Source organism: Copadichromis virginalis, linkage group LG10 (assembly GCF_057382275.1).
Source record: "Copadichromis virginalis isolate Kocher_CV1m ecotype Utaka linkage group LG10, C_Virginalis_male_GT1.1, whole genome shotgun sequence".
Taxonomy (NCBI): Eukaryota; Metazoa; Chordata; class Actinopteri; order Cichliformes; family Cichlidae; genus Copadichromis; species Copadichromis virginalis.
Window position 1 is genome coordinate 28,907,116 of NC_140627.1, and position 22,048 is coordinate 28,929,163.

The 22,048-nt window shown below is 44.5% G+C and overlaps 1 protein-coding gene across 1 annotated transcript in view; it reads right to left on the reverse strand.

The window, feature by feature from the left end:
• Positions 1 to 859: 859 nt before the first annotated feature.
• The window catches only part of vps37d (VPS37D subunit of ESCRT-I), a 49,123-nt gene continuing 27,934 nt past the window's right edge, over positions 860 to 22,048 (reverse strand). Inside the window, exons 3-4 of the mRNA XM_085470972.1 lie at positions 21,354 to 21,436; positions 860 to 5,690 (exon numbers count right to left, since the gene is read on the reverse strand). Coding sequence (XP_085327098.1) covers positions 5,154 to 5,690; positions 21,354 to 21,436 — 620 coding nt within the window. The 3' untranslated portion in view covers positions 860 to 5,153. The remainder of the gene's footprint in view (positions 5,691 to 21,353; positions 21,437 to 22,048) is intronic.

Sequence of the window (22,048 nt, forward strand, 5' to 3'; positions counted from 1 at the left end):
GAAAAACTGCAATTAGAAACATAAAAATAAGAAACGCCCCCCAAACCAAAATTATGTGTGTCCAGAAACTCAAGTAGAAATCTGAATATCAGAATAAACTCTATACTACTATACTTCTATTTTCTCTACAAAAATCATCCTGATTTAGTTTCATTCCATACGTCCCCTCTGGACATCCACGCCCCACAGCTTGAGAACCACTGCCGTAGAAAGGGACCCTTGGGTCCATCTGTGCTAAAGCTCAACAAGCAGCACCACTTTGCCCCGCCCCCCAAAAAAGACCCTGAGTGGACACACAACTGCATGTTTGTTGAAGCCAGCGCCCAGTTACATCAGCAGTTTATGCTCAGATGTTTTTCAGATGTTAATTTTCTGTAAATGTTGCAGCTAAAGGAAGGTTTCAACAATTCAGGCTTTTTCCATATTCTTAGTTCTGCAGGAGAAACCGCAGAGAGGGATTAAACCATCTCCTTTACACTGATCATAGAGACATTTGATTAATATCTCAACTTGAAACGAAAGCATATCAGCATATTAAAAAGTAATTAAAAAAGTTTCTAATTATTAAGGAATTTGTGATTTATTATTTTTATTTGTGCACATTAACAGGATACTTTGTCATTTAAGTTGGTGTGGCCCAAGGCATGAAGTCACATGTGGAAAAAAAATAAAAAAGAAGTAATGGAAAGACGAGGTGCGATTCATCCAATCAACAATCAAAACAGAATCCTGGTTTTAGGTGGGTCCATCTTTTAAATATTTATGTTTTTCTGTTTTCAGATCGTTCTGGATGTTTGAACACCTGAACACAGACTTTAAAATAAAAATCTGAGTTATTCCCACGATTTTTATCTTTCAACAACAACAACAACAACAACATAAGACCCGTGAACACGTGAGGTTAAAACAGAGTGACTGCTCGTGTTTTTCTCCGACTTCTCGTCTGTTGTATTTACTTTATTGTTTTCCCAACAATAAATAAAAACACAAACAGCATAAAAAACAAACAGAAACACAGACACATGGAAACAACAAACAGACACACATTAGTTCATAAAAGGCAAACATTAAAATGAAAAGGCAGGTTCATTTAGATCAGATGTAATGCGCCATCTGCAAGTTGCCTTTTAATAGCAGGAATACAAAAGCAAACCTTTTAAACCATTTAAAAAACAAACAAACTAAGATCTCAGGATACAAAAGGTGTTTGCACTCTTAAATCAATGACTGGTATTTTTTACCCAGACATTTTGAGTCTAATGGTGTGTTCAGAGTAAGTGCAAAGCGAGGTTTTGCCTCATGAATGAAGTCACTTTAGCACTTTTTATTATTTTTTTTATGTGGACAATGTGGCCACTAGCAGCAAGCAAGACAACTACTTTTATCCAGACTGCAGCAGATACAGATCCCTCCCTTTTTTCTGTATATATAAAAGAGAATCTCCAGATGCTCACAAACGATTAGATTTTCCTCCTTTTCTGATCACTTGTGGCATCAGGAGAGCACATGGGAGGGGTCGAACAAATAGGGTTAAAATTTGCTTTAATGGACAGTGTTTAAGATTACAGTCCTCATCTTTGAGGGTTAAAGTACCGCAGAACTGACGCTGGCTCACTTGTTTACACTTTCGCCATCATAAAGATCTGCTAAGTTTTAAGGGGCCTTCAAACAGGAAGGGCTGCTTGCAAGGGTGCGGTCCAGGCTCCGGTTGCATGTACCACCTCCTCATGTCAACCAACAGTATCCTTTACTCTTATTAGTACTTGCTTCAATTTGCCTTGACTGCAAAGCCTAGAAAAGCTTTGATCTGGTATCTCTAAGTTTAAGTGGCTTTTTATGATTTCTGGTCGCAGTGACGTTGCTGCTAGTCGCTTCCTGGGTGGACGCCCCTCGAGAACCAGCGGGCAAATCCTGTTGTACAGCAAGGGTGGCGACGCTTACACATCTAGTTGATTAATCGCTAGCATGCCCGTTACAAACATACAAGAACGTATTTTCGCCTCTCTGAGCGCTACAGGGTGCAAACTTTGCTTTGCGTTTACCCCAAACACACCACAACATTCCTGCTTCTCTGTAGTGAGATAAAACCGTTTTCAGATCTTAGGAGTCGACTTTTTTGAACTGAATGCTAGCGGACAGAAATGATGTGCAAAAAAACAAAAAATAATGTAAAAGATGTAAAAAACAAAAACAAAACACACAACCTTTAACCCTCAAGCAACCAAGCTCTTAACTACATGGGAACACATTTTGTACGGCTCTGTCCAAGTTTGTGGGGTTTTCTTGACCTGTGATGAAATTTTCTAATAATTAATAATAATTATGGTTTTAAATCACTTTTATCCACTTACAAAAATGCAAGTCACTAGTAGTAGCCACAACAAAAAGAGAGGAAGAAAAAAAAAAAGTGGAGATTAAAAGTGAAAAATTCTAACAAATAACATTGCAAAACAGAACTCTACATCATCTTTGCAGCACCAGTTCCAATAAAGAACAATGAAAAGTTGCAGAAGTAGATGGACGAACTTGTTTTCCCACACATGTATAAATACACAGCACTCGGTCACTTGAAGGTTAAAGAACTCAGAGCCTTGGAATCCATTCACACTTCTAGTGCAAAGTGTATATAACGACTCTTCCCATACTGTGACACGCTGCATGTAACTGGGCGCCGGGCTGTAAAAAGGCATTTTCATGTACTTCGTCAGGCTTTAGTAAGCACGTACTTATGAGTTATTCATCAGCGAAATGTATGTTGAAGAGCAGAGTCATTACAACTACAATGCAAAGCTTTTCCCTCCTTTAAAAATGATGCAAAATGGCGTGATGAGAAAATGAAGAAGGAAACCTCCTCTCATTTTACTGAGGGCTCGCATTCTCATAGAGATCAAGTCTGCCTCACTCTGCAGCTCAGTTTGACGGAGAGAGAGGAAAAAAAAACCAAAACAACAACAACAACAAAAATGAAAACAGCGGGCTGCTTTGAAAAGGAGAAGCAGCTCCTCATTTAGCACGGTAAACAAGAAGCTTTGAAGTCAGCCATTTAAAATAGGATTTACATGAATAAATAAATCGCTCACTGATGTGAGGCAGAAGGCTTTGGGTAATCGTCTGTGATTCTAACACACATGACACTGCAAATAACACTGCGAGGTTCAAGTCTGGGAATTATTAATAAATACCACCTGCTCCGGTCTGCGCTGCGCCTTTGTTCAAACTTTGCTCGGCGGTCGCGAAGAATGAAAGTCGCTTTATTCGATGAGGCGACGGATGACGAGAGTTTATATTAAACGCCACTTTATTGATGTCATCGTTCACGTCGGTGACGGAGCGTCTCCGTCTGTCCTCGGCTGTACAAATTAACGACGACATACTCGTCCGTCTCGCCCGGCTTGTAGATGTGCTTCGCAACTCTGTGCTTCACCTCGATCTCTTTGAAATATATTAAAATAACAGTTAAAACTCTCACTAGGGACCGGGTTGGATAGCGTTTCAAGTGTCAGATCTCCAGTAACGAAAAGCTGCTGTTTTTAGTGGCAGCTTGATTAAATAAACATGAGCCGAGCAGCATAAAGTATGAAATATTAATTAAATGTATGTGACACATTTAATTAAAAGCTGCAGGCTACTGTACTTCACCAGCGACTCTAAAACGCTCGGGGTGATTTAACGAGGCAAAAAACAGCACCGACTCCACGCTGGAGCGTTGCAGAGGTGAGAGAACGGCCTGTCGTATAAATATGTTTGTTTATAAGCGAAATTCACGAGTGGCCCGGATCACTGGGGATAAAAACACTCATCTGAGCTGAACTTGAACAAGTCTGGCAGGTAAATACGAGACTATAACAACATGATGCTAACACAGCTTTCATGAAACTGTACTGGACTGTATGCCTGTGTAGTTTTACTGGTGTTGTTTGCAAGCTTCAGCCCGAATCAGAGTTTAAAATATCGAATATCACACTTTAACTGGTGCCCGTGTTCTTCCTGCAGGTCTCTATCCACGATCGCCCTCTGCTCTGCTGCTGGCTCTATTTTTCAGACATTTCTTTTACAGAAAGTTGAAAAGACGACATAATTTGCAGGCCAAGCAGGAAGTTCATGTCGCCGTATGTGCCTCAACAACCAAAAACGCCAGAAAAATAAGATTTGTAACAGAGAAAAGCTCATGTTTTATTGAGCAACATAATCTTAGGCTATAAAAGATTTAACACCACGCTATCACCGCTAAAGCTCGCTGGGTGTTTGGTGCCCTTCCACAGAATCCACGAGTGGACTATTCACTGGCATCTTTTATGTTGTGGAACAAAACGAGGAGAAAGTGTAAAGCTCACGTAAAACACGCGCCTTAATTTGAGCTACAAAGAACCGGAAGTGCAAAGTCATTTCCAGGTTTAAGACTCGTTGCTACGGCTGTGAAGGGGAGAAGCACCTATCATCCACCTTTCAACACAGCTTGTTGATGGCACAGTATTAATTTTTATAATTGTTTTAGGCTCGCCGATTTCAATCTAGCAATTTCTTGCAAACTTTTGCAGTTGCTCAAGTGACTTGGGTAGATCTCCAAGTCGTCAAGGCCTGTGAAAATTGTTATCCCAGCAGGTGGGAGAAAAACAAATATACCACCTAACACGCTTAAAAAAAACCCAGAAAACAAATTATTGTTAGTTTTTTCTTTAAAACAGAGTTAGGCTACTTATGTCTCACAGGGTTAGAAAGTTTGGCACAAAAAAATCAAAGTACGAGAAGTTTTGGATAAGAACCTGAAAATGTTTGAGTGTGAAGCTAAAACTTTGAACAAACGCCGAAGTTTTCATTTCAGCCCCCATCAAATCAAGTTTTCCTCCAGCTGAATCTGCAGCCGGCTCCTCTTTCTGCTTTTGTTGTTCTTTAATAAAAAAAGGCTTAATGAGAGATTTGTTTACCAGCTATCACAGCCCATCCCTAGCCCCCCCCTGCCTCGCTCCCTCTGCTCGCCTTCCCTCGATGTGTTACGTTTGAGTGTCATGGATGGAGAACAGAAACGGACGTCTGCAGCGCTGCCCGTCTCTCGATCAGTCTTTGCTTACATGATTGTGACAGCCACCGTTTGCTTCCAACGTCTCGGAAGACCTCTCGGCTTTTCATCCTCCCCTTGCTCCTCCTCCTCCGGCTTATCGGTACGGCGGTTCGGGCTGTTGAGGGTTCGGCCTGTAAAGCTGCTGCACTCGCACGGGCCGCCCGTTAGCCGGCCAGCCTCCCGATAGCTGTCCGATAACCCTGAGGCCCACCGCGTGGCCGTGTCCTGGAAGTGGGGCGCTGGGGCTGAGGATGTGGGTCTGTCCCAGCTGGGGCTCAGTGGTGGGGGCGCTACTTTGAAGGCATGGCGCCGAGGCGGGCGGGGAAACAGGGTAATGAGGGAGTAGAATGGCAGGCGTGAGGCCATAGCGCACTTGGAACACTCTAAGAGGTCCCTGCGCTAAAAAGCCGTTCGGCCGCTGAGGCTCCTGCAGCTTTTCCGAGTCCTTTACCTCCGGGGCTTTGCACTCCTCCGCTCTCTTGGTTTTCCCCTGCTGCTTCCTGGCCTGAGCGAGCTCTTGCATCTTCTCTGCCTGAGCCCTGCGGATGTGATACGTCTTCCTGGAGCTTTGAAAGGAGTCCAAGAACTCGTCCAGGCTTACGTTTCCCCCCATGAACTTCTCCAGGAGCTCCTGTGAAGCAGGGTAGACAAATAAAGCGGCATTAGCAGACAGGACGTCACACTAAGCAGAGCGGGACTCGTTCAAACAAGCTCAATCTGATCAGGGATGTTTACCGGTGAACTTTGTCCGACACAATATTTCACTGCAACTAAATTTAATACTACTACACATGTCCTACAACTATTACTTCTGGCAAAGCTTCAAAGACTGTGTGTGTGTTCTCAGCACCATACAAGCATCGTCTGGCTGAACCGAGCACTGACAATAGAAGTTTTATTTATGGAGTAATCACTGAATTAATCACAGTCAGGTTTTGGGTTTTTTTTACACATACCGGAAACCAAAACTCAGATTTATTCCACAATACTTACGTAGCTTCTTTAGAGTTCACCAAATTAAGTTTAAAACTTAACGATTAAAAGCAAGCTTACCCACTTTCTTTGCAAGCCTGGAGTTACTCCCGTTTGGTTTCCACACACCCACACACACACAGAATTAACTGACTCAAATCTTTGCTAAAATTGACACTTCCTCCTTTCAAGTTGTTGAGCTCATTCGGCTGTGCAGCTGACAGTGTTTGATGTGCAAACTGAAAGCGTGCGCACACAATCCACTGTCAAACCACGCTCGGTTGTTTGTAGGTGTTTATTGTCTCCTGAGAGCACAAAAAAAAAAAAAAAAAAAATATCACACAAAGCAGACGCCACTGTCTAAGAAAAGCTAGAGAAAATATTCGACTTTCGTGCATGTAATCTAGGACATAATACGTTTTTCAGGTGCTTAAAGACGTTCAGATACCTCTGGTACGCCGTCCTGCTCCATGCAGCTTTGAGCGTTTAAAGTTGATGTAAATACGGATACTGTACATTTGTTAGACTTCTCTGTCACACACGCACACGTCCTTTAACTGCATTTTCATAGAAGCGGTATAAAGGTGGAGGTCATTTCCATGGTCACGTATACAAATAATCAGGTTCTAAATGGGATTTTAATTAAACACGTCCATGGCAAAAGCTACAAATGAGCAGTGAGGAGTGTGGTCAGATGATAGTGAAGATCAGTGTGATCAGTGTGAAACTAGAGTTAAACTCACAGCTTGGTGAGGACTGAACAGTGAACTTCTGTTTTCAGGGACTGATTACTAATTTTTGGCTACATGTCTTTATTCTTTGACTCTACGAGAGTGGCTCGGTATGATCCAAAGATCAAAATAATCCTTGTGTATCTTACAAAGCTCCTCATAAATCCCCTGTTTTCTTTTAATTGGCTTTAAAACCGTGAACTAATTAACAAACAAACAAACAAACAAACCGCAAAAAAAAAAACCCTGGAATTAAATAATAATAGAAATCGTCACATCTGAAGATCTGAATCTGGTAAGTGTTTCGCTTTTTTTGCTTGAAAACTAAATTTGTTAATAAATTTGTTGCCAGATTTCGCTGTCAGGTGGCTGATGGATATTTTCAGGTCTAAATGTGTCCTCTGATGTCCCCTATAACCTGATTTCTACCACTGACCTGGTTTCTGCCACATGTGTCAAAGCACAGAGTGATGCAGAGAGCACAGGGTGACTAACTGGACATCAACCAGCAATAAAACCTTCAATAAAACCTGATTTTTGATTCAAAACCTGCAATCTTTATTATCAGGTATTTGCATGTTCTTCTTTATTTGCTGGTATGTTGTGCATTAAAAAAATTAAAAATTGGACTAAGAAAATAAAGTAGTACAATTATGTACTGCTATGATGGTCCTGGTGTTTATAGCCTTTAATTGCCAATTTAATTGTTGTTCGTATAATTATTTTATCCTTAATACTGTGATATATTTGTTGTCTAGTTCCTCTTTTATTTGTTGGTTTTGTCATACTTTAATGTTAGATATTTGTCTATCGGTTAATTTTATTTTGAAGGCTCTTTTTCTTGTCTCATATTGTCTTTATGTCCTGCTTTTATTTCTTTCCCTCCTTTATCGATATCCTGGTTTTTCCTAAATGGTTTGCATTAACCTGCTAGGACCTGGCGTCCACATATGCGGACATCACATTTTGGGTTGTCTAGACCAAAATACAAAGTTTTGCTCTACAAGGGCCTGATATGCACCTACGAGGACATTATACTACCACTGTTCTATCAAAATTTAAAACAAATGTCCTCATATGTGGATGTAATTTTTTTCAGAAACAAAAATCAGGTTTAAAAACAAAAACACAAACAAAAACAAAACAAAACAAAAAAACAAAGGTAATTCTTTGTTTTTACATTCATGAGCCCCTAATCAGCCAAAATAGAAAAGAGACATTAAAAACGCACGCCATGAAAGAGTTCGGGTCTTAGGAGGTTAAGAATGGGAAGAAGTGGAGTCACCAGTGAACTGATGGACAGATGAGGCTGATGTTATTCTAATTAACTCTAACTTTAAACTTTTCAAGATTTAAAATGTTCAATTTGAAAGTGACCAAGCTGAATAATTTCATTTTCATTTTTTGATCACTATATTGTCATGCTCTGTAGTACGCCATGGCTGATAGGCCTAAAGTAGCAGAATAAAGCAGATTTATTCACAAAATCCTTGTCTCGTCTTTAAAAAACTCCCAAAAAGAAACAAAACTAAATCTGATTAATAATAATAAATAAAACTGAAGGTACTTTGGAGCAAATTGTGTATTATAAGACATTAATATCATTTTAGTAATAAAATAGTATTTTTGAATGATGTGCATCAGGGTTTTCTATGCTTTGTTCATTTTATTTCTTTCTTTTAACTTTTAAGTTTTTTGCGGACTTAAAATAAACCCCTACACTTCTGTGAAGTACTTTGTTAAGAAATGTACGGTGTAAATAAAGTTTATTTTATTATTGCTATTTGACTGGATAAAAGTGAAGACAGTAAGGGATTATTTTAATCATTATAATCATAAAATAGCATAGGTTTTGATTTTATTCTAACTTGCCACTTGCCGTCACTGTATTAAAATGTTTTGCTGTTAGAGATGCAGCATTGACTGCTGCAGAAGTCTTCACTTTTAGAGTCTCTGCACAAAATATTTGAAATAGAAGATGTAAAAGCAGAAAGAAACTGAAGCATGGAGGCAACGTTTAAAGAAATATTCCTGTATGAAATATAACTGGGTCATAATTGACCCCCAGTTGGTGATTTGAGTTGCTAGAGCAGCTTGGTCACGTGAGGGTTAAAAATGGGTCATAAACACTGTATTTAATTTATTATTTTCACAGTGATTTTCTCAGTGGGTCAGAAGAGTTTGATACACAGGCGCATGAATTTGTGACAGTGAGGGGTTAAATCACAAAAACAGCTGTTAAAGCGGATGTTTATACTCCTGCAGAGTACCCTCCATTAACAGTCACCGTCATGTGACTGGTGGATTTTTGGGTTTATTACATTTCCTCCCGCTGTGTCTTCCCCCCACTGTGACTTGTGAGAGGTTCTCCATCTGGCGTGGACACCGTGAAACAAACAGAGCCCCGGTCCCCAAGAATACGTTGGCCTTTCTGACAATAAACAACAGCTGCTACAGGCAGAGTGCTTTTAATTTCATCCGGAGTGAGCAAACTATACGTGACATTTTAGTTTAATGTTCATACTGAGCAGCACACGTCCAGAAACCAAAGTCAGGACAGGAAGAAGAGCCACGACTTTGACTAACACGCAAGTCAAACATCACGTATGAGTGCATACTTATCTACAATAAAGCCTGGCATCTTTCCTGGTGTTCCCAGCTTCTTAGCCGTTGAACACTAACAACGGATGATTTCTAACCACATGAACAGCCTCCATGGCCACAGTTATATAAAATCAAGCACCTAGCCTTACAGATTGCTTCTACAAACATTTGTGAAAGAATGGTTCGCTCTCAGGAGCTCAGTGAATTCAAGCGTGCTATCGTGCTAGGATGCTACCTGTGCGACAAGTCCAGTCATAAAATGTATTCGCTAGTGAATATTCCACAGTCACATGTTAGTGGTTTTATAACAAAGTCAAAGCGATTGGAAATGACAGCAACTCAGCCACGAGGTGGTAGGCCATGTAAAAGTCGGAGGATCAGTGGATGCTCAGGCACATAGCGCACAGAGGTCGCCGACTTTGTGCAGAGCCGTTATCTACAGACCTCCAAACTTCACGAGGCCTTCAGATTAGCTCAAAAACTGAACGTAGAGAGATTCATGGAATGTGTTTCCATGGACGAGCAGCTGCTTCCAAGCCTTACATCAGCAAGAGCAATCCAAAGCATCAGAAGCAGTGGTGTAAAGCACATCGCAACTGGACTCTAGAGCAGCGGAGACGCGTTCTCTGGAAAGACAAATCGTACTTCTGTCTGGCAGTCTGATGCACGAGTCTGGGTTTGACGGTTGGGTTTCAGGAGTTGGGCCTGGAACCTTAGATCCAATGAATAGAACTCATGCGTCCAACTTAGTGGGAACAATTTGAGGATGGCCGCTTACTCTTCCCACCTGACTGTGCAGCAATGCACAAACCAAGGTCCACAAAGACATGGTTGAGGAAGTTTGGTGTGGAACACCTTGACTGGCCTGCACAGAGTCCTGACCTCAACCCAACAGAACACCTCTAGGACAAATTAGAGGGAAGACTGTGAGCCAGGCCTTCTAGTCCAACATCAGTGTCTGATCTTACAAATATTCTCAAACACACTCCAAAACCTTGCACAAAGCCTTTCCAGAAGAGTTGAAGCCATCATAGTTGCAGTTGGTCGACATCATAGACGTGCAAAGGCAGACAAGGCTTGTATACATTTTTATGTGAATTTTGTTTAGTCTTCTTTTGAGCACCTGTCGGACCCCCAACATAGCTGAGCCAGCGCTTCTCCCTTTCTTGCTCTTACTTTTCTCAGGTGCGACTAACTTGCTGCCGTTTGTTTTATATGAAAGTGACAATCACGTATTCTTAATGGTCTCAGCCCAGTAGTTTGCACCTTCACGAAGGTGCCCCTTGTTTGTGGCACACATTTCAATCCAACATCTGTACCTGTGACAGGAATTATGGTTTGTTTTTTAAGTACAGATGGTGTGGTAAGACATGGAAACCTACAAACATTTGCCACTAGTAGTCATTGGGCCAATGATAAGGGTTAGCTGGAATTCAAATCCTACGAATTTGCTCACTTTTCTCCTTTTTCCTGTCTAAAATGTTTGCCACACTGAGTTTTAGTTTAATGTAATAACCTTGGTGCCACATCTCCTTATAGAATGCACAGTTTTTGGTTGTTATCATGTATTAGTCTTTATAACAGCACAATACTGCTTAGGTAATTTTTATTTCTCATTTGTTTTAGTAAAAAATAATAACCTTGGTCTGTATGACAAAGACTAAACATGACAAGAACCAATGTTTCCCTCTGGGCTTTTGTCTGACAGCTTTTACACTTTGCCAGCAGGCCTTTAGGAAAATGGAGCTGTGAACTAGCATTGTCAACTTGAAAGAAAAATCCCAAACCAGTGTGCGCTGTGTTCCCTCAGCTCAGCAAGTAAAACAAGGTTAGCTCGGAGGCTGACAGGTGATTTAATCTATGCGAGCGTGGAAGCCAAACACACGTTTGGGTTTTGTTTCCTTCATCAGATATCCATCTTCATGTCGGTACCTGACGAGGAATCTTCCCTATATGGAAGAATGTTTGACTTAAGGCGACAAAATAAGAAGATGATGCTGTGCAGAGTCTTCGAGGGCTGGGATCCGTTTGTCATGGTGGCCAAGAAAAAAAAAAGCTTTGAGAAGTTTTAAGGCCACAGAGAGACTAGTGTGAATTAATCTGAGAGATGATGTTGGGAAACAGCTGTATCTGATGTCAGCTCTCCTGACGAACGACCATGAAAATCAAGATGGCTTCCCACTGAACCGACCGCTCTGTGAGGGCTTAATCTGAAATGAGATCCACACAGATAGCCGTGGAGACATAAAACAGCTTCATGTGTATGGATTCGAGCCCAGTAAACTGTACAACTTTTATTAAATGCCGACTTGAATATTTTTACAAATTCTTTCATGTGTCGCCAAATAGTTTAAAATCCCGTCAGCTGAAGCTGTTCTGAGGCTGTTTGTAAAGCAGCAGACCGGGATGTTTACCAATGTGTCTGCTCTCAGGTGTGCTTTCTCATTCAGTGAGGCTGCTTGGTTTGTGCCGGGTGTTGCTTAATCAATCAGCGAGCAGCCGATCCAATGACTGAGTCGTGCTGGTATTGATTGCAGCCACACGAGATGGGGGAGGGAGGCGTGCTGGGCGGATCAATCTGAGCCGGGTGCAGACGTGTGGGTTTGAAGGTGGGGATGAGACTCCCTCAGAGTCCTGATTGAGGCCAGAGGAGCGTGCAGGATTTAAACAGGACCGCTGTGTTATCGTGGCACGTTGTGTATGTGCTGCACACCGCCATGACAAAGATAAATGTCAAAACATCGCTGCTGATGCTTTATTTCAGCAAAGGCCTTCCTCCAGTCTACTTATAAGTGTTTTATGTTTACACAGAGCACACTTTGGATACTCCAAGCACTCATAGTTTATACAGGATTGTGCAAATGTTTAGGCGCTACAAGTAAAGTAAGATCTTTAAAAGAAAAGACCAATACCAGTCATATAATCAAAGATTTGGTCATTAATTTCACACTAAGTGAAGGGGAAAGGAAAAACAAGCCTCCAACTAAACAGCAACCAGAAGAGCTAGAAAACCTTTTTTTTTTTAAATCAGTTTGACTCTGTTTGGTGAAATAAGATGAGAATCCAAATACACTGCTCAAAAAAATTAAGGAACACTTTGAAAACATCACGTCGCAATTAAAAAAATAAAAATCACGCTGATATCTACACTGATACGTACTCGATAATGTATTAGGAAGGAAAGGATGCCATATTGTTTGATGGAAATGAAACATGATTAAAAAGTGTTCCTTTAAGTTTCTTTGAGCAGTGCATATGAAGTTGTTGAAAAGCCTTCCACACTAACAGGAGCCAGCTGATGTGTTTTGGGCATGTCGTACCAAGAGGAAACCCGGGGTAAACCCGGGCTAAACTGGAGAGATTATGTCTCTTGGCTGGTTTGGGAATACCTCCGAAGTGCTGGAGGAAGAGGTCTGGGCCTTTCTGCTGGGACTGCTGCCCACACAGCCCAGACCCAGATATGAATCAGAAAATGCACGCATGGCTGGTTTTATGGTGTATTACTGTATTAGAATAAATTTCTATAATGCATGAGATTATCACTGGTATACCAGTGCAGCTGGTAACTCATACCTCAAACTAATCCTTATTTACCTCATACTGTACTTTGATGCAGCTTCTCACTCTTTACCATACTATATTATTCTACGTATTCAAGCTATATCCTCCATCTAAAATGAGCCACTTTAGCTCTCTTTTCCTCTGCCTCTATGTAAACTGTCTGCCGATTGTCCAGCTATTTCTTCCCCATTCGAATTGTGTGCGTAAAGCAGAAAAAGCCTGTCAGTTTAATTCCAGTTGGGCTTTAAAAAATGACCGATGTGCTGTTGATAAACACTGCCTGTGAAAAATCCTCCACTAATCCACGATGAGCCGGCCAGGCAGGCGAGAGAAGTACGACTCCAAAAATCTACCCAGCACATGCACGGCACTGTCCACTGTTTAGTAATCATCTTAAATTGGACAGTCATGAAGATGGGATGAGCTGAACGTGCTCACTGGGCTGTGGATATTTGTCATGCCAGTGGATGATGGGAATTACACAGTACAGGCCTACGTGCAGGTATTATTTACTACAGTGATGAGCTCATCCTGATCATCCATTCACAGCCTGGTTTATTCCTGCAGAACAAATCAAAGGCACTGGCTAAATTATATTCTAGTGCAGCGGTCCCCAACCCCCGGGCCTCAGACCGTTACTGGTCCGTGAGTCGTTTGGTACCGGGCCGCGAGAGTTTAGGCTCAGGTGTGAAATGTATAGTTTTCAGCATTATTTTGTTATCGTTTTTATCGTTAACTCGGTTTTCCTGGGTCTTTTCACGTGTGTTATGAATAAATTTTCTTTTTTTTGGTACCGGTACTAGTTTTATTTTGATGTATTTATCCGCGACACCTTAAAGGCCGGTCCGTGAAAATATTGACGGGCATAAACCGGTCCGTGGCGCAAATAAGGTTGGGGATCGCTGTTCTAGTGGACAGTCAATTACAGACAGTTGTGGCTGTGGAGTGTCCTGAGCTGCTGTGATCAGACTGTCCAAAATCATTGTTGTCAGTCTCATTTCTGCGGCTCATGCAGGTGTGTGTGGTTTGTTTGGATGTGGCGAATCTTTTAAACTAAAGTTTTTACTTACAAATATTTATCAAGTTTAATTTACAAGACAGCCCATTTCTCCTTTTAAAGTCAACAGGCAGCTGTTTGGGATCACCCCACCAACACAGAGGGAATTTAGAGTTATTTGGAAACTATTTACATTTTAGTGAGTCATAGGATTTGGCCACGCACAGTAAGGAATTAAGTAGGAAGGAGCATCAACTTTTTGGCAATTAAGGAGATTGATCCCTTATGTTTGGAACAGACGTACACTCACTGGTCACTTCATTAGGTATATCTCTTCATTGCTCATGCAAATATCTAATCAGCCAATAACATGGCGACCTGCTCAAGTTTAAACTGAACATCAGAAAGGTTATTGGTGATTGGCTGATTTACTGGGACTTTCTGTGCAGGGAAAGGCAACATGAACTCATAAACACTTGAGTAACTGCATCTCTGAATGCACAACATGTCAAAACTTGCAGATGGGTTACAGCAGCAGAAGACCACACGAGTGCCACTGCTGTCAGTGAAGAACAGAAAGCTGATGCTGCAGTTCACACAGGCTCACTAGAACTGGAGGAGACAGAACACTGGGGATATTTTATTGACACACGTTCTGCCCTTCAGTATCAGTTGACCATTGTTTAAAAACCACAGCCTACTCGAGTACTACTGCTGAACACGTCCAACCTTTTAACCACAGTGTTCCCATCTTCGATGGCTGCTTCCAGCAGGATAGCATGCCATGTGATAAAGCTCAGATCATCTCACATTGGTTTCTTAACATCATAATTAGTTGTCTGTACTCAAATGGACTCCACAGTCACAAGAGCTCAATCCAATAGAGCACCTCTGGGATGTAGGGGAACAGGAGATTCACATCATGGATGTGCAGCTGACAAATCTGTACGATGCTATCGTGTCCATGTGGACCAAAATCTGAGAAATGTTACCAGCACCTTGTTGAATCTAAGGCTACGTTCACACTGCAGGTCTTGATGCTCAATTCCGATTTTTTGATCAAATCCGATTTTTTTTGTCTGCTTGTTCACACTACAAATAAAATGTGACAGCAAACGCGCTCTAGTGTGAACGCTCAAAGCGGCCTGCGTGCGCAAAAGAAGACGTCACACACAGCGCGCTCTGTTTAGACCCAGACCAAACAATATTGTTTGACTAATGGCCGTTAATATAAAGACTTCGGACTTTACGTTTCCCAATTTTTGCTTTAAGTCATTTTGTTATTTACATAATAATGTAAATAACCTAATAATGATCCTTATTGCTGTTGTAGAGGAGCGGTGCTTCAAAGGATAGCTGCAGATTTCTGTCAGAATCTGCAGATTATACAGTACAAATAAAATGTTCATGTTTCTCCAACATTGTCTTCCCAACAGTTTCACTGATATCTACACTGGATGGCCAGGAAGCGTTCGTGATGTCTTCTCCGGCGCTGATAATTGGCGTCTGTCTCATGTCAGTGACGTAAAAGACGGATTTAATGCGACATGACCGTTCAAACAGCAGTCGCTTTCTAAAACATCGGATATGTATCGGATTCAGTACCACATACGAAAGTGACCCAGATCGGATTTGAAAATATCGGATTTGTGCCGTTCACACTGTCATACCATGATCAGATATGGGTCGCATAGGGTCAAAAAAAAAAAAATCGGATTTGATGCGCTTTCGCCTGCAGTGTGAACGTAGCCTTAATTAAGGCAATTCTGAAGACAACACGTTACTATCACATGCTTCTTTTCCACTAGCAGTGTTTGAGTTTTGGATGTTTTCCATTACAATTTAGTGCCTGTCACTACCCGATCCGTACCGGAAACCCGATCGGTACCCCGCATGCGCAAATCTTACGTCACTTCCTCTCTTTGCGACATTCAATATATTTGAATGATGCGGTTAGCGCCCAGTTAGCTCCTAGCATTTCTCAACAGCTCTGCCTCCTTTTCGACTGCCCGGGACATTTAAACAATGGATAATCCGTATACAAAGAAATTCATGCTTTTCTCCTCAACAGAGAGCATCCCCCGATTGAGCAACAGCGCCGTAAAATAAGAAGAATGGCGCCTAATTACAGAGTTAATAATGCAGACTTTGTAATATCTCACGTGTAGATTCATCAGCCAGATGAAGTGTTTACTGACAATTGACAGTGATAGCGCACATCATCATCACTATTCCAACAATCCTCTCCTCACAGACAAGCATAAACACACTCGACTATCGCTAAATCAGATTTAACACACGTTTGTAATGACGATAAATCAGTTTATAATAGGGTTTATTCGCTCGGTCAGCAGGTGGCGGTATCCTCGTACACTGGGGAGTACACTGCCATTAAACGAACAGAAGAAGAAGAAAACATCTGCACATGCGCGGTACGGATCGGGTAGACCCGATTTGTACGGTCAGACTTTACACATGCGCAGTAAGGATCGGAGAGTCCTGATCCGTAACTTTCTTTTTATTTTTCGTTTTTGTCTACATTGTACTGAAATGCTTCATTATTGCAAACATTTTAAGATATACTTGTTATTCTTAACATCTTAACAGATACTCTGACCCATAACTATCGTAAAACGCTACGACCGGAAGTAGAAACCTTTCGCGCATGCGGGGTACCGATCGGGTTTCCGGTACGGATCGGGTAGTGACAGTGCCACCTCGATGTGGGTGGCCCAAAAGTCCTGTGATGTAATTTTTATGCGACACAAACAACACGACAAGGGTTGACATTGAGGTGATTGGAAAAGATGCTAAAGGTGTACCCAGTAAAGTGGCCAGTGATCATACATGATAGGTTTAGGTGTATATTTGTGATGGACTGAGGTGAGACAGACCTGTACGTCTCCTGCAGACATGTCTTAATGTCATGGTCCTGGGCCATGTTGGCCCAGTGTTCTTAGTTTCCTTGTATGTTTGTATTTTATTCCATGCTTCCCCTGCCCATTATGTCTAAGTTCTCCCCGTGCTCTCTCTTCCCCCTGTGTGCCCTCTATGTATTTATGAGCCCTCGTCCCCTTTCGTGTTTATTCCATGTCTCCCCTGCCTGTTACGTTGGTGTTCTACTCGTGCTCTCTCTCCTCCTGTACTTCCTGTTTCACCTCTCCCGTCAGTGTTCAGTTCACCCCGCCCTGTCTCGTTATGATTATCAGTGTCACCTGTGTTCCCCGTGTGTTCCCACTTCCCTCGTTAACCCTCTGTGTATTTCTGTCTGCGTCTCCCTCTGTTCAGTGTGACGTCGTCCCTCTTGCTGTGTGGATCTCCCTGTGTGTCTCTCTGTGAGTTCTTAGTTTGTGGTTTCCCAGTTTAGTTTAAGTTTATATGTTTGTTCTGCCAGCAAATAAAGCTGAGTTTTGAGTTCATTCCCTCGTGCCTGTGAGTCCTGCATTTTGGGTCCTACTCCTGCCTGCCGCACAGCCGAGTCCTGACAGTACGACGTCACCAGACATGGACCCAGCAGGCTCCTCCCGGGAAAGCGATTTGGCCCGCATCTTCGGCCTGTGGGAGCGAGTTTCCCACGCCTCGGACATTAAAGCCGTGTCCATTGGGATAAACGCCATCGAGGCTATTCTCAAAGGGAATCCCCATCTCCACGAGCTCTCAGGATTTTCGGGCCTACTGTCCAATCTGCAGAAAGCCAAGGAGACAGTACAAATTCGCGAGCTCGTCATACCGCAACAGCGACCGCCACAATCGGGAAACGTTTCCACGCTGCTGCCACTGGACTCCTCTCCATCCACCCTCCACTCTGACTGTCACTCACCCGCTGCTTTTCTCGCAGCAATGTGGTCGGAGGATGAGGAGCCGGCCGCGATCTCTCCGTCGTTGCCGGTTTCCTCCATCACCGCACCTCCGGCTTCCCGAAGAAAACGGCATTCACGCCGCCGACGCGCCACCCCACAGCCGGACATTCGGCCTTCTAATTCACCTGCTGTGGTGAGTGAGAACTCTGTGTCTTTTCCAGACATTATGACTGTTCATTCAGGGGCTGTGTTTTGTGTGGCGGAAGTCAATGCGAGCTGCTTATCGCCTGCGCAGCCCTTCACAGCTCCGTTAGCTCCCTCGCAGCCCTTCACAGCTCCGTTAGCTCCCTCGCAGCCCTTCACAGCTCCGTTAGCTCCCTCGCCGCCACCCTCAGTTCAGTTAGCTCCCTCGCAGCCACCCTCAGTTCAGTTAGCTCCCTCGCAGCCACCCTCAGTTCAGTTAGCTCCCTCGCAGCCACCCTCAGTTCAGTTAGCTCCCTCGCAGCCACCCTCAGTTCAGTTAGCTCCCTCGCAGCCACCCTCAGTTCAGTCTCCTGTGTCCCCGCTAGCTCAGCCATTAACTCCACCACAAGCTCCATTTTCACCTCTACCATCGCTTCAGTCATCAGTTCGGTCTGCCACTCAGTCACCCTTAGCTCCATCATCCACACTACCACCTGTTTCTCTTCCACCACAACCGTCACTACACCCAGCCACTCAGGCTGCTACTCAGTCAGTCATTCAACCCATAGCCCTGCCGTTACCATACCCTGTAGCTGAGCCACTAGCCGTCCGACCCACAGCCACTTCAGCCACTCCTTCACCCGTTACACCTCCACTACAACCATCACTGCAGTCTCCAGTGTCCCCAGTGCAGTCTCCAGTGTCCCCAGTGCAGTCTCCAGTGTCCCCAGTGCAGCATCCCTTAGCACAGTCATCCACTCAATCACCAGCTCCACTTTCCCCTCAACTATCACTACCACCTCTAGCTCAGTCTCCTGTGCACTCACCTCTGGTTCATTCTCCTGTGAAGTCATCTACTCCACTGCCTACTCCACTCTCACCACCTCCGTTACAACAGACATCAGTTCAGTCCCCTGTGCCAGTGCAGACGCCCTCAGTTCAGTCCCCCGTGCAGTTATCTACTTCACCACCATCAGTAGCTCAGCTCCCACTCTCATCCGCCTCTCCAGTAGCTCAGCTCGCACCTGAACCATTGGCCCAGTCCCCGATAGCAATACGGTCTTCTGTTCGGCTTAACATTCAGCCAGGGGTCCCAAACCTCTCTGGCTCTACATCAGCTCCTGCTGGAAGCTCGGATGAGCTCATCCAGGACTCCGTGGCTCCCACGCCGCCATCTACCTCGTCCGCTGGGGGTTCCAGTGAGCCCGGCCAGCACCTCCTCGTCTCCGCTGGAGGGTCCGAGGGGCCCGTTCAGCCTCCTGTCTCCGCTGGAGGGTCCGAGGGGCCCGTTCAGCCTCCTGTCTCCGCTGGAGGGTCCGAGGGGCCCGTTCAGCCTCCTGTCTCCGCTGGAGGGTCCGAGGGGCCCGTTCAGCCTCACGCCGCATCAGCTGGAGGGCCCGAGGAGCCTGTCCAGCCGCCATCTGCGACCGCTTCGTCATCGCCTGGGCCAGCCTCTGCCTGTGCTCCTGCTACGCCTGGTCCGGCCTCAGAGCCTTCGTCTGCTGCAGCCTCCTCAGAGCCTTCGTCTGCTGCAGCCTCCTCAGAGCCTTCGTCTGCTGCAGCGTCCTCAGAGCCTTCGTCTGCTGCAGCCGCCTCAGCCTGTGCTTCGCCTGCTGCAGCCGCCTCAGCCTGTGCTTCGCCTGCTGCAGCCGCCTCAGCCTGTGCTTCGCCTGCTGCAGCCGCCTCAGCCTGTGCTTCGCCTGGTCCCGTCTCGACTGGTCCTGTGCCCACCGGGCCTCGGCCAGTACGCCTGACACTGGAGGGCCGCCGCCGCTGCCTTCCGCGCGGCCGGCCCCCTGAACTGCACCGTCATCGCCTGAGTGGCCGCCGTCGCCTTCCGCACGGCCGGCCCCCGGACCCTCTTCTCCTGGGTGGCCGCCGTCGCCTTCCGCACGGTCGGCCCCCGGACCTGCGCTGTCATCGTCGCCGCCGCCTCCCGCGCGGTCGGCCTCCTGAACTGCTCCGTCGTCTCCTTCACCGCCGCCGTTGCCTTGCGCACGGCCGGCCTCCTGAACTGTTTCCACGTCTCCGCCGTTGCCTTCCGCATGGTCGGCCCCCTGAACTGCTCTGTGTTTGGGTTATTTTCTTGGGCTCCGGTGTTTACTGTGCTCTTCTTTTGTTTTCTGTTCCGGGCCCTCCGTCCTGGGCCCCCGCCGCCCGCCCTGGGTTGTTTTCTGTTTGGTTTTGTTTTTTTGTGTTTGGGCTGTCTGGAGCCAGCCCTTGAGGGGGGGGTACTGTCATGGTCCTGGGCCATGTTGGCCCAGTGTTCTTAGTTTCCTTGTATGTTTGTATTTTATTCCATGCTTCCCCTGCCCATTATGTCTAAGTTCTCCCCGTGCTCTCTCTTCCCCCTGTGTGCCCTCTATGTATTTATGAGCCCTCGTCCCCTTTCGTGTTTATTCCATGTCTCCCCTGCCTGTTACGTTGGTGTTCTACTCGTGCTCTCTCTCCTCCTGTACTTCCTGTTTCACCTCTCCCGTCAGTGTTCAGTTCACCCCGCCCTGTCTCGTTATGATTATCAGTGTCACCTGTGTTCCCCGTGTGTTCCCACTTCCCTCGTTAACCCTCTGTGTATTTCTGTCTGCGTCTCCCTCTGTTCAGTGTGACGTCGTCCCTCTTGCTGTGTGGATCTCCCTGTGTGTCTCTCTGTGAGTTCTTAGTTTGTGGTTTCCCAGTTTAGTTTAAGTTTATATGTTTGTTCTGCCAGCAAATAAAGCTGAGTTTTGAGTTCATTCCCTCGTGCCTGTGAGTCCTGCATTTTGGGTCCTACTCCTGCCTGCCGCACAGCCGAGTCCTGACACTTAATCCTTAACTTAAAAAAAAAATCTCTGCAAATCTCCAGAAAGGGATCGAGACAACGCCTGTTTTGCAGTGGCATGGACTGCATATTCTAGTCTATGACAGTCAGGTTAGGATAAACAAGAGGGTCGGGAGAAAAGTCTGGAAAGATAAAAACATTTTCTGTCTTTCCTTAATCGCTTTCTGAAGCCTCACATTAATCTTCACATTGATCTATGTTGAGCTAAATTCTGTCTTTTCTCATCTAGGATATTGTGCTTCTTCCCTCCTTTCTGCCTGCAGCTAAATGGATTTGAGCCCTGTCTTCAGAATTCAATGGTGCAAGGACACTTGGTAGCTATTGCAGAAAAAGGGCAATTAACAGAGAGGCAGCAGTTTGAATGCAGTGCTGACTAAACACGTGTACGTGGGGGCATCGCTGCTGAGGCTGCTTTGGTGAAGTGGGTAGAGCTCACTGTATGTACAGCATGCCTCGTGGCTTTCGAGATCAGACTGTACAGAAGAGGGTGGGCTGTCAGCTAGACTAAAGGCTTTTGAGAGGCAGCCGCAAGAGTGCTGCCAACGTGATGAAAGACTGTTTGATTCTCTGCAAGAACAAGAGAAACCAGCTCAGTTTTCACAGCTTTTGAGCGTCTGTGTGTTTTTACCTCTGAATGCTCCTCTGCACGTGCCACCTCTTCCTGCAGGAGGTTCTGCGCCGTCTGCAGGCTGTGCTTCTGCACATGAGCCTCTGCAACGACAAAGAGAAACAACATGGATGCATGAAGATTACTTTAAAGGGAGCTGGAAAAGAAGAAAAAAAAAGATCCAGAAACCAAGAAACCACAGTAGAGAAAATTATTTTCCAAATCACAAAGAGCCTTTAGGGTATGTGCTGACGAGGAGACGTTGGTGATGGGGTGGGCGTTTTCTGGCTAGTAAAAAGGGGAAACAGGGGCTGTAAATATTCTACTTTGAGCTATTTTGGGAAACCGGTTGCAGTTTGGTTTGACCACGAGGTCAGGCTGATCCGGGGGCTCATTCTTGCCAGTCTCTCATTTTCTCATTTGCATTTACTATTGACAAGTACATAAATGATTTAAGTCTCTGTCAATATGATAAAAACAAATGCAGGAAACTCTTAAATAAAAAGACGAAGACAGCAGCTCACAGAATCGTAAGAACTGCATCACAAATAAATGCAAATGCCACCAAAGGATTTAAACCGGCTCACATCAGCATCGCATCTAAGCGGCGACGTGATGGCTGACAAGATTATGTTTCGACATTTTAACGTGTCAGCAAACTGTCAGAGGCTGATGAATGCTCAACACTCCTTTAATGTTAAAAATCTAATAATAAC